Source organism: Eutrigla gurnardus (genome assembly GCF_963514095.1).
Source record: "Eutrigla gurnardus genome assembly, chromosome: 18".
In the NCBI taxonomy this organism is placed as follows: Eukaryota; Metazoa; Chordata; class Actinopteri; order Perciformes; family Triglidae; genus Eutrigla; species Eutrigla gurnardus.
Genome location: NC_139929.1, coordinates 8,079,740 through 8,093,031, shown reverse-complemented (window position 1 = coordinate 8,093,031; position 13,292 = coordinate 8,079,740). Strand labels below are relative to the sequence as shown.

Here is a 13,292-nt window from a genome sequence, read left to right as displayed (position 1 = left end):
GGTGAGGCAATATAAGATACAGAAACAGTAAAAAGGAGAGATAGGACGGGAAAGGAAAAAAAGAAGCTGCAAACATAAAAATACTTGTTTGTCTAAAGTACAATAAAATGACAAGGATAACAACAGATCACGAATATGACATAAAAACAGCGTTCAAGACGATCATTAAGACAAATGGACACGTTCAATGTGGGCAATGTCATGTTTACTTGTGAAAATGCTAATATTGGATTATGCTTGGAATATTGGACCACTTATACAATGCAGAAACAAATAGTGATGGAATTTTCTGGTCACATTTGAACAAAAAAACTAAGAACTTGTCAACAATTATTTTGTTTTTGACAAAAGTAAATGTCATGAGTGAAATATGTCTTTGAATGTCCTGTAGTTGAATAAGCACGGTTGCATATAAACCTGGTTATTTGTTATGCAACACATTTTCTCATGGATTCACTAAATGCAGATAACGTTTATCAAACTGCATATCAGCCACTCAGCTCTGCCCTGAGTTAAATGTCAAGTGAGCCTCACTGTTCACCTGCAGACGACCGGCCACAACGGTTGACGTCCGGACAAACGCAAACACAGGAGCGAAGAGCGCCGCCCTCTCCTTCACTGCTGCAACCCTTCCCCTCTCCTTCCGCATGACTTTCCCTTGCATAAAGAATCACAGGACGGCATGCGAGACCGATCGAGAGAGCTGGCAAACAAATGCGACGGGAAGAATCAACAAGAGGGCAGATGGGGAGACGACAAACGGGGAGGCGCTCACACACAGGGACCCAGAAGCACCACACATGGCGGTTCACATCTCCCCACCACATTCATCATGACACTGTTTCATAAGGCCGGGCCCTGTGGCCAACGCGGCTCAGTGAAGCATACTGGTGGACTGACTCACAGAAGCTAACCCATCACACACACACACACACACACACACACACATGGGTTGTGAATGGCCTGGTGTGGCGTGAAAGCCTTAACGAGCATCCGAGATCCAAAAATATCATCAAGAGAAGACGTTTCCTAGACAACAGCCGATGCTCATCTTAGGGTAAGAGCCATTTAGGAGACTGGACATGAGGCTGAAGGAAGATTTTTAGAAAAAGCAAACTAGTTTGGCTCTTGGCAGAGAAGATGTTCACATTCTCCAAAGTGGCGTGTGTACTCTCCAACAGGAAATGATGGCTTAAAACAAAAAGGCGAAGGAGCAGGGTTTTCCTTAAAAGAAGACTCTCTTAATCATCACTTATGACCCATGTCTGTATGTGCAGAGACCCTGCCCTGTGCATGTCTGGGCTTTGTGCTCGGTCAACAGCAGTTGTTCAAGAGGAAGCTAAGGACACAACACTGAACAAACTAAAACAAATATAGGGAGGCGAAATGTCAAGCAGATAACAAACTTTTTAATAACGACAAACCATCGCGACCCAATACATCGTGAGATGAGGGAATGTATGCGGAAATGAACCTAACTGACCTTTTCTGCTGCCATTTTTACATTAACTTATATCATCTTCAGCAGGTAAACCAGACATCTTGAATAGATATGTAAATCACAACTTCGTTTTATTCACGTGTTATTGAAAAAGATATAAAAAGAGATCAAATCTCCTGCACTGTTAATGGATGGATGGGTTGAACAAACACAGGACTTTCACCAAGGAGATAGCTGCTCATGCCCCATGTGAAACTTGGTCAGTGTTTACTTATTTTTGATATATGTCCATAGCTTAAATTATGGAACAAACTCGGTCATTTTAAGCCAAACCATGATGTTTTTTAATAAATCTAATTGAGGTGTGTTCTGTTTTGGTTTGTTTCAATTCACAACATTGACCATTGGTGTAAAACTGTGACCGTAAAATATTGTTTCTGTTCAAGTCATTTTGAACGCAGTATTTTGCCAGAGACACCATTGACATAAGAGCGATTTCAATCTTCTCATTTTATTGTTGGCAAGAAAAACATGAGCGCAGTTAACTGGAGCCTTGTCATTGAACCAAGAGAGCTGTGAGACTCAACCAAAACTGTTAAGTAAAAACAGGCTGATTTCCTGTTGTTGTTGTTTTTAACACCCAATGTTTTATTATTTCTGGCCACGGAGGTCAGTCACACAGATATCTATCCATGCCAGTTGGTGCTCGTTATGTAGACTAATGCAGTGTTAATGTAAAACCTGGTGGGCATTGATTCTGCAGTCAGAGTGCAGATAGACTGACACACACACACACACATTCATTCAGAAACGGACATGCACAGGCCCACGGTCTGACTGGTAAGAACCAAAATCGCTTCGAACTTGGAGACATAAGCCAACCTACGCATAAACCCACAGCGGCCCATTTGTTAGCCTACGGCTTTGCTTTTTTCTTTTTACGAGTGGTAAGGGAGAGGCGGTGTTTACTAGCTGTTTGGCTTTCATGGAAAGCAACATAAAATCTGAAATCCATCTGTTATCCATTAAGGCTGCGTTTTTCAGACAATTAATATATTTGAACTTGAAACCGGAGAATAATGACTGCGTGGTTTGGAAAAGAAATCAAGGACAAGGCCAACTGTACTCTTCTCGGAGGCCTTTGTTACTACTTGGATCGCATTCATGCACTGCCGCAATTCCTCCTGTGGGATACGGAGGCAGCCCAGAGTTAAAGGAAACCCAGCTGAAAAGAGGAGAGGAAGACAACGTGATTCATCACATCTGAGCAGGAAACACCTGCATGATATACGCCGCGCTGCTGGTTGTGTTTGTCTGCGTGATGTGCAAAAAGCCTGACAAGCAAGTATGTAGCTTACAGCGCTTTAATGCTAAACGCCGCTTTGTGCATCCCCTCTCACCAGACCTTTAACCCCTCCCCGCCCACTCTCTCCCAGTCACAGACAATGCAAAACAATACAGTGAAGCAGCCATCATCCACTAAGCACTACAATGGAAGCTGTATCTCATAGAGAGCCATAAAGAGAGAAGAATTATGGGGAACCAGATAGAGCTTCACTTGTAAAAATCATTGTGTAATGCAGAGGAACTGTTGTGCAAATTACTTTTCATTACCCTCATCCTTGGTGCGCAAACTTTATTCACTGGTCATGCTGGCACAGGAACAAAGCTTTTACACTGGTGTAAGTTATTCCATAGAGAGGTTAAGGGGGGCTTTTTGACCATATTTGGTCACTCATGTTTCAAATGTTTAATGAGATAATAAATCAAGTGAGAAGTTCTCACATACTTCCATGCAATTGAACTTATTTTTGCAACCAGAGGAGTCGAGAATGAAAGTATAAGGCACTTCCGCCTTGGCTTTACTTTTCAGAACTGGAGGTTGCCGTCTGGGCTGGCTCCAAAAGGGGGTCCAAAAATGCGGAACTTTACACCAGAAATAAACAGCTAGTACAGAAAGGTTTTGGTCACTGTAGCTAATAATCCCAAACTGAATTTTTCCACCGATGATCCACCTATTTGCCGTTCAAAGACGCTCAAAGCAGTAAATAAAGTAAAAATAAACTGTCAAGCCCTTTCAGCATCTCACATACAACCATTTACCAGGTGACATCAGTTAAGTCCCTAAAGGTTCAGGTTTAGGGTCTTAGGGGGGGACATTGGGACTGGCTTTTAGACTGTGTTGTCACTGCCACGACGGCCGGATTTTACAGAATGTGTAACTGAATATCTCTGAGTTTCAGTCAGACAAAACAAGGTCTTTGAAGACGTTAACTTGGACTCTAGAAAAGAACAAGAAGAAGCTTTTTCTGACATTTTATAGAATAAGCAACTTGTGGATTTAATAACAGAAATGTTAATGTTGGTTATTGTCAACTGGGAGCCACCCACTTCTATTTTTTTGCACTGTCAAATAAAAAGAATGTCAATTTCAGCACGTTGTTTGCTAAAGTCTGCAACTTTCCAGACATCCGCAGTGACTTTACTTCTTAAACAGTGACTGCAAGGAAAACCCAGCTGCTCTTTCTGCAGCCTGAAGGACAAAGTTGAGCATCTCATGTCAAATCAGAGCATGTGATTGTGATTTGCAACACCTGCTTGTCTAATCCACAGAGGTCAGATGATTACAGCACTTCCCATAAACATATACCCCAGAGTATTTTCAGACGGATGGAGTGCAGCCCTAATATTGTCAGGAGTCTTTGAAATCGTTGCGTGCAAAATCGGACAGCCCTTGATCTTGAGAAACAAACAGTTGGGAGGATTATGTTTCTAAATGCAGATATGATTAATGTTAAGAACTGAGCATTTTCCCCCATTAGCACTTTGGTTTTTAGATAAAAATCAGTTTGGCTAGTTGCACAGCTGATATATATATATATATATATATCTGCCCTCTGGCAGATGCGTCTTCAATGATGGATCATTACTAGCTTGCAGTCTTATGATATCCGTCCACAAGTAGCAGTTTGTTAACCTGAGCTGACCTTCAAATTACAACACCCAGTGGTCGAACATTTGGAAACAAAAAACGCCTTTCAAAAGATCTTTTGGTGGAAAAAAAAACTTAATCCCGTGACCTTCACCTTAATCATCTTAAATTGTGCTGGTCGTCAGCCGTGGCGTCACCACAGGGGGGTTGCCTGCATACCATCACTTCCTGTCCCCTTTTCAACCTGTCTGACCACATCCCCCACTTCCTACACGCACACACACACACACACACACACACACAGACACACGCACACACACACACACACACACACACACACACACACACACACACACACACACACACACAGACACACGCACACACACACACACGCACACACACACACACACACACGCACACACACACACACACACACACATTCATCAGCATTGCAAAGCTTAATGTCACTGATTCCCATAACTGCAGTCTTGTGACACGCCAGTCTGGTATTACTGCATTACTCACAGCCTCTCTCTCCACAGCTCTCCCACACACACACACACACACACACACACACACTGATGAATGCACATACACTCCAACACAGTGGGGACCTCACAGGTCCATTGTCCTCCTCCCTGACAGTTAATGAGAGCGGTGACATTCAGTCAGCACAAATAAAATCCGGCTGCACGGCAAACCACCTGACAGCAGGCCGACTCCTTCAGTAGTGCTGTCAGTCAGTAGTGTGAACGCTGATCTCTGCCCTTTGCTTGCAGCACTTTTAGACTTCCCCTCGTGGTACAGTGAAAGAGATGCTTCCCCCTTCTCATTACCGCAAAGCACACTGTTTCTTTTTACGAGTCCTCACTCTCACACCTACATGTCTAATTTCCTCTTCGACTGTGCCACCGATACCTCGACCTGTCTACCCGAGGACAAATGAATTAGAGCTGTTATTATTTCCTTTCATCGCTTTGTCCGTTGGCTATTTTCTCAGGTTAATCAGTTAATTGTTCAGCCTAAAAAAACGTAACAAAATGGTGCAAACTGTTTCCGTGTCTCGTTTTGTCCCATCAATTAAAGTGTATTCAGTTTTTCCTCTCATAGAACATAAAGAAAACCAGCATATATTCACATTTGGATCCAATCTGAGAGGTCGGTTTAAAAATAGTACAGTCAAATTGGAGTAGAGAGGAAGAGGAAATCATTTTAACCACACATTTGTAGCTTTTTTTAAATGTCAGTGTTGCTTGACATTACCGGCAAAGGACGGACTTCTAACCAATGGAGCCTCTCAGTGTACTAACTTCATTAGAAGTGCTTGTGGGATGGTCAAACATCTTCTGAAGCCTCCCTCCCCACCAACCTTTCAGACTTCCGTTAACTAAACGGCATTACATCACATCAGGATGTCGAATCTTAATCAAAGATCAAATCACACAAAATTCAACCTGCACCTTTTTTTCTGATCTAAATATAATCCTAATTTCAACCTCAAACTCCTGCGAATGAGGTGAGAGTTTCACAGCGCTGCAGTGACACTCTGTCGCATGTTTGCTCTGCTGCTATTTACGGAGGGCCTCTTGTGGGTTTATGGAGCGTGTAAGAGGCTGAGAATTAGGCGAGAAAACAAATTGTGATCACTCACCCTGACAAAGTTATCCGGGAACAGACCCCGGCGTCCTCCCAGCTCGCCCTCCCACCATCCTCCATCGTCCCGCCGTATGTTCACGATGATGTCGCCCACCGTCAGGCTCAACTCATCGTCCTGCTGAGCCTCATAGTCGAACTCCACCACGGCCTCCACTGGGCGACACAGAGGACGAGAAAGACAGAGTTAAAGGTGAAGCCGCCTGGAATTTTGTATTCATGTTGCATGCAATTGACTCAACACTGTATAGATAAATTAAGCATCATCCTCTGACAGCATCAGTGGCTTCAGACAGCGGATCGTATACAACAGGGTTCCCCTTTTTCCATCATTCACATGACGGGAGCAACCAATGAGACGTCGTTAGTGAGTGGAAAAGTCCAGAAGTTCATTTCCTCTTTCCAGTCAACATCGGTTTCTTAGAACCATGACCACGATAACCCCCATAACCTTCGTCACTGTCACGGTTACAAAGATAACACATCTGGTGTGTTTATCACTGTAACCATGACGACAATGCTACCCCTAACCTTCACAAAGTTGTCGTTTAAACCCAAAAATGCGATGTGAGCGATTTGTGAAAGGAACAAACAAATGGTGTCATCGTGCCGATAGCGTATCAGATCAGAAAACTAGCACAAATTCTCTCTCTTCTAATTCTAATACTAGTTGCATAAATCAAATGAAAATGCAAATGTCATTTTTTGCAATGTTTACCAACTTGCAGTTTTCTTCCTTGCCTATCAAATTACTGACGATGAGCGTAATAATAAAGCAAAGACAGCAAAGACTACTTTCACATAGTCACTAATCTTACTTTCAATCGCCTACTGTCAGTTATACTGAACACTTCCTGCAGTTGACTTGCAATAAAATGTCAACGTAAACAGAAAACAATAGTATGCCGAATGACATCTTGGTAAAAATGTACTTAAGTAAAAGCAAAAGTAGGTATATGTGCAGATACATACATAAGCACAAACACACACAAAACCACCTCGTGAGCCCTCCTTCAGTCACTAATACTAGTACAAAAATGTACTGAATGTGTCAAATCACATATAGCTTTCTTAACTCTTACCCTTTACACACACACACACACACACACACACACACACTGGCCGCAGAGGCTTGATCCTTGTCTAAACTGTGTGGGAAGCTAAAGGGAGGGTGTAGCGGGGGGGTTTGGGGGGGTAACCATGGGAACAACACTATAAAAGGGGTAGCTATGACTCAGACACTGGCTTCCTCCCCACACTCATACACGTATAATATAATATGCGTGAAAAAAGTTGCGTTGCTTCACAGCAATGCACCAACAGGCAAACACCCAAAATGAGGAGCAGAAGTGACCACAAGACCACACTTCTAGGGAAAACAGTCGTGTCAAAGTGGAAGGTCAGGACGTCACAGAGAGTGTAGATCATGGTAAAGGAGGAGGACTTCCAACAAGATGTCAATACTAAGCAGACAGAGCAGGCGACTGTCGTCCAAATTGGCCTGGTGCGCAGATGGCGAGGATGTGATCCTGGCGGGAGACATCAAAGAGAGATTAGCCACAGATGAGACGGCGACGTGGCACAAATGTCATTTTTCTTCTTTTGCTCTGTGATGTTTGTGGGGAAGTGGCACTTGTAGAAGGGGGGGTGGCTTCTTCAAGCGAGGGGAAGTATGTGCATTGAATTGATAGCTCATGGCAGGCGTCTCGCAAAGCCACATCACGGTGCGTCTGAGTGGCAGAACGGGGCAACGCGCAGCAGTCCACCCACCCGTCCGCGTCAGTCAGACACCAGCGAAGTAGACGACAGCTTGTGGCTCTGAAGGCACTTGTGTGCAAAGACGGGTGCAAGTTAAAAGTGACACAAGGCTAATTCCAAACAGGCTCGAGAGTGGAGCTCAGTCTGGTGTGAAGCTCTGCAGAAGGAGTGGATCTGAACCCTGTGACAGATGTAAGCCTACACTGGATATGATTTTACAAAGCAAAGATTTTTTGTTGTTTGTCATTGATATTCTTAGTTCTACACTAAATGCTGATTTCTAGTTTTCTTCAAAAGGCCAAAAGCATCAATGAATGAATCCTTCAAACAGCTATTATCTGTTCATCCAACGCCTGACATCCTCCGTTCTCGTTAACAGTGAGACAAGCTGTTGCACCGGGTGACATGTTCCTTCACTTTCATGAACACACCGAAAAACACGCTGTAGTTTATTCCGACTCAATCATCAGCCTGCTGCTTTGAATGCACGCTCGAGAAGCAAATTCACAGGCAAAATTAGCAACAAATACATTATTTCCTCCCCAAAACAAACGGGGTCACTCAGATTTACAGCTGGCATAAACTTGCGATGCACAAGAAATTGATTGCATGTCGAGATCCGATCACAACGCGTCCAGACTCAAGATAAGGAAAATGCTTAAACACCACCGTCAGATAACACATCCACATATAGACTGCATGTTAATGCCAAATGGAGTAACAGTGGCATACCAACGGAGAATAGACCCAAGGCTGAGGCTCTATGAAGCTAATTAGCCGCTTTTAGCTCATTGTTGTGATTTCATGGCCTGCTCATTTACTGTGGCTACATGGTTCAGTCTCATTAGCTATAATATCCCCCGAGGTATGTGTTTCAAGCTCCATAATGACAAAGTGAGTGAGCTGGTGAAGAAAGTTGAATACTTAGCGGATAACAAAAAAAAAACAGACATTTTTCGGAGGAGCTAATTAACTCTGAGCCACCGGCTAATGAGAATATTGGATTTTTTTTTACATTCTTCAGACAGACACCATAAAAGACAAAAAAGTTAGTTTTATAGCATTTACAACTTACGTCGAACAAACGTGCTTGCATTTAGAGTTGCAACGAATAGTCGATAAATCAATTAGTCAATCGAACATCAGATCTGCTATTATTTTGCTAATTGATCAATTGTTTGAGTCAACAGGTTCCAGCTTCTCAAATATGATTATTTGCCGCTTTGGTGTACCATACATGATAGTAAATGAGTTTAAAACACCACTTTCAAAGTCGTCATCTGCATGTTTTTCCACTACTTTATACCGTTTCATAGACTAAAGGATTAATTATTCATTAGATGTTAAATGTTGGTGGCATTCAGATATTGCTTGTACGTGAAAGGCTACAGACAGCGACAGACAGGAGGCCTTGAGAATAGACGGAATATCTGAAAGCCTGCAGACAAAACAAAACTCCCACTCAAGTGGACAAGAAGTGCGCACATACAAGAACCGGGATGGTCCTGTATAGCGTAGCAGCTGCAGTCAGTTTAGATAAGAGGAAACTACACATACAAACACTGTGAACTCTGCAAAGCCACGCTGACATATCACTGCTCTACAGCGGACCCATGTTTAGTTGTGGGTGTCAAGAGCAGCTGTGTGTCTTCTGTCTGTGAAACATCCACGTTGGACTGAAGCCCACTGGGAGCCGAAGCCACCCACTCCAACTGTGGATCAGATCACTGACTTCAGCAAATTCTCCCACATTAAAAAAAAGGAAAATCCAAACTATTCTCTGCTCAACTCATCATTCCGTGGCAAGCTACTTTCTGGCAAAGTGTTTGAACTCCCTCATCCTGCGTTGAATATTTCCAATTCCCAGCACTCAAATTTCCCAGAATGCCTTTTGGCAACCCCCAGATAAGAACTTTGTGCATTCATCTTTGTGTTTTCAATGTCGGTGGAGAGAGACGCGGTGACAGCGGCAGCACAGCAAAAAACATGAAAATGTGGGGATATTTCAAGTGTCTTTTTGTCACATGTATTTCTTTCCGTTAATTAAGATGAATTATAAAACTATTATCCTTTAACCAACGTGTCTAACTGGATAAATGTTGATTCTTTGACTTCAGCTTTAACAAACACAGTACAGCAAAATTATATTAAAATACTGCAAGTATTATGTTTGTCTTCGTACATTATCTATAGCAACAAAGAAATTAAAATAATTCAATTGAAGTTCTTTATTTGATACAAAGCATCTTTTTACACTTTACCAGGCACCTACAATCTAATGCAATCCAATACAACTGTTCTGCCTAAAGTCTACTTTGGTTTTTTTATATCGATAAGTTGTGGTGTTGCACTAGTAGGGATGGGAATTGATAAGATTTTTACGATTCCGATTCCATTATCGATATTGTTTATCGATTCGATTCTTTATCGATTCTCTTATCGATTCTAATTTGGGGAAAAAGAACAAACATTTTGATTGGCATCAAGTTCGTTTAATAAGAACTCACAACCTTAACTCACAATGAGGTCAAAAGAGGCCCGACTGCAACGCACGTGCGAAACCAGCGTAACTGAACCGCGCAGTCGTACTTGCTGAATCGAGCGTGCGTAACATGCGTAAGTTACGTGACGTCATTCGTGCTGGTTGGAATTGATAAGAGAATCGTTAGATAAACTGCCAAACGATTCCATGGAATTGAAACACATGGAACCGGTTCTCTATAGGAACCGGTTCTCGATTCCCATCCCTATGCACTAGACTGCATTATAATTCGGAGTTTGTCCAAAACTCTGTCCGCCTACTGTTTGTTAATCTGGATGACAAAATATAATGCAGTCCAGCGCAATGTCACCTTTAACTATGAGCTCGCCGGTAATGAAGATATGATTGAATCATTCTCCGAGGATACATGTTGACATTGAAGGTTTCTGTGAGCCGGGGGGGAATACACTGAATGTCAACGATTCCGCATTCAGTCAGAAAAAGTGACGTATAACAACGAGCCGCACGCAGAGCTAGTAGGCCTAACGCAATACATCAAGAGACCGTTATTAAAAGTTATGTGGTATAATATCTGGTAGTACAAGCGAGTGGGTGGTGATGGATGGATTAAACAAACACAGGACTTTAACCCAGCAGGAAGCTGTTTGTGTCCCATGTGAAACTAAAAGTAAACTTTACGGTTGCAACATAACATTGCTTCGCTTGTAATGTAACATTAGAAAGCACATATTACGAAACTGATTTGTGGTTCAGAAACGACAATCTTTTTTATTTGGTGACAGCTAGTTCGATTTAATTTACATATTACAAACAACTTCTCCTAAACCTGAGCATGAATATCTTGTACTAGGGGTTAAAAACAACACACAGACAGGAGACAACTTGGAAACTAACTATTCTTACAAATAGATGGATTACTCAGTGCCCCGTTGACACCCCCACCACCATGCTTCTGTGCTTTGTATTACCTTTTTAGATACACTGTGTCAATACAACACATGAAGATATAAAAACTCAGACACAGGACTTCTTTGAAGTTTAGCTAAGGACCCGTTTAAAGGCCCTTTTAATTTCCACGTCAGCTGATTCTGTAATTAGTGGTGCATATTACAGCCAATTTTGCAATAAATTAAACAGCCACAGTCCACACATACACACACAGTGGATGTGGTGTATGCCCATGGGGTAAACTGCCTGCTTCTCCCAGTTGGTCATCCAGCCTTGACGGTTGAGTATAACTGTGAGTGTTTCCCTGGAGGCTATGCGTTGTTTGTTTACATCCAGTCCAATAGAAAGAATGCATGCACAGGGAATAGAAAATCAGATTTGGGATAGATTTAATGACTTGAAGAATTAACTCTTTACTTTACACATTGTCAAGTTATCTGAAGGAATGTATTGTATATGTATTTTAAACAATAAACGTGAAAAGGAAGTTCCACCTCCAGGCTTGGATGGCATCTGTGAAATAATTAGCGTCACCATGCACTTAATTGATTGATTAATGGCCCACCAATTCTGCTGCAATCAGGTCATTTCAATGCATGTGGAGAAGCGCAGCAGTGTGTGAAATAATGGCGATGGTGAGCAGAATGTCACAGTCCGGCCTGTTTCATCCACATGAGACGCGGAGCATGGAGAGACCCAACAAAAAAACGCCGCGCAACACAACGTGCAAACAGACAGAGAGTGAATGTAAACGTGTCAACATCTGCAACTCATCAATGTGACCCGCTTTGCCTTCCTGAAATCGCACCCGCGCGGCCGCGCCGCACACCCACGCGCAGCTTTCCAATCGGGAATTTAAAAAAAAAAGCATCGAGAGACGCAACAAAAAACACTTCCAAACGGCTCGGCTATGTACGAAGCGACGTCAGAGTGGAGGTGAGGTGAGGCAGGGTGGAGAGGAGAGGAGCGGGGGGGAGGAAGGAAGGAGAGAGGCTGAACCCTGCGCGCATCTGGACCGGGCGTTTATTCCTGCTCATCCAGATGCGCAGAGGCACTGGAGGCTATTTTTGGGGCATTCTCTGAATTGGAAGCCAAATAAAGCGCTGCATCTCACCCATTTATGTGTCCCGGTGTGCTGGTAGTGCTCCTGCCGGCTGGTTGGTAACGGGGAAGGTGGTTGTGTGAGGTCTGTGCCGGACCGAGCCCAACCTCCTGCTCGTAGTATAGATCCGCTACAGCAGCGCCGAAACGGGAGGAGCGTCTGTTGAAACCATATTCCTTCCTCTTTTTTTCTCTCTCTCGCTCTCTCTCCGGTGACACGGCAGAGGAGGCAGAGCGAGGAGCCAGAAAACGGAAAAGCGCTGATGAACAAATCTCTCTCTATCTTTCCTCTCTCTCTCTCTCTCTCTCTCTCTCTCTCTCTCTCTCTCTCTCTCTCTCTCTCTCTCTCTCTCTCTCTCTCTCCTCCCTCTCTCTACTGTTGCCTTCAGTTGCACCGCGTAAATTCTGACTTCCCAGTCTGTGTTTTTCCTAAAGTCAGAAATGGGAGCGATGTGACCAATTTGTTGCGCCCAATAGATGGTGGTGACAGTTACATGATGATCTCTAGATCCAAAATGAGCTGTTTTATAAGGGAATCGGTGATTTCACTCAATAATATGGTCATTATAAAAAAAAATAAAAAACTGGAAGCAAAATAAGTCCTAAACAACCTTGTTAAGAAATAATGAAAACATGTTGAAGAGTTCGATAATAAGGCAAAAGTAGCCTTATTATGTCTAACTCAAACATATTAGTCTTTTATATAAATAAAGTACTGTATGTTGTCTTTTATTCTGCTCTATATATTTGGAATGCCTGTGATAAACAAGTAAATTCAATATCTTCAAACTTCACTGTGTTTCATTAAGAATATCGATATTTCCCACAGCATTTGAAGGCAGCATCCTTCCAAGCTCAAAGCCTCGCACCTGTGTAGCCCAAATCTCGCGATAAAACAGTCTTCACATACAGTATATACCCCCAATGTTGCACTGTGAAGGGATTCTCGCTCAAAT

The 13,292-nt window shown here is 42.8% G+C and overlaps 1 protein-coding gene across 2 annotated transcripts in view; it reads right to left on the bottom strand.

Moving 5' to 3' along the window:
• The window catches only part of sh3kbp1 (SH3-domain kinase binding protein 1), a 28,947-nt gene extending 16,345 nt beyond the window's left edge, over positions 1-12,602 (bottom strand). For both annotated transcript variants that reach the window (XM_084034073.1, XM_084034074.1), the window contains exons 1-2: positions 12,350-12,602; positions 6,025-6,182 (exon numbers count right to left, since the gene is read on the bottom strand). In XM_084034073.1, coding sequence (XP_083890199.1) covers positions 6,025-6,182; positions 12,350-12,353 — 162 coding nt within the window. In that variant the 5' untranslated portion in view covers positions 12,354-12,602. The remainder of the gene's footprint in view (positions 1-6,024; positions 6,183-12,349) is intronic.
• Positions 12,603-13,292: the final 690 nt, after the last annotated feature.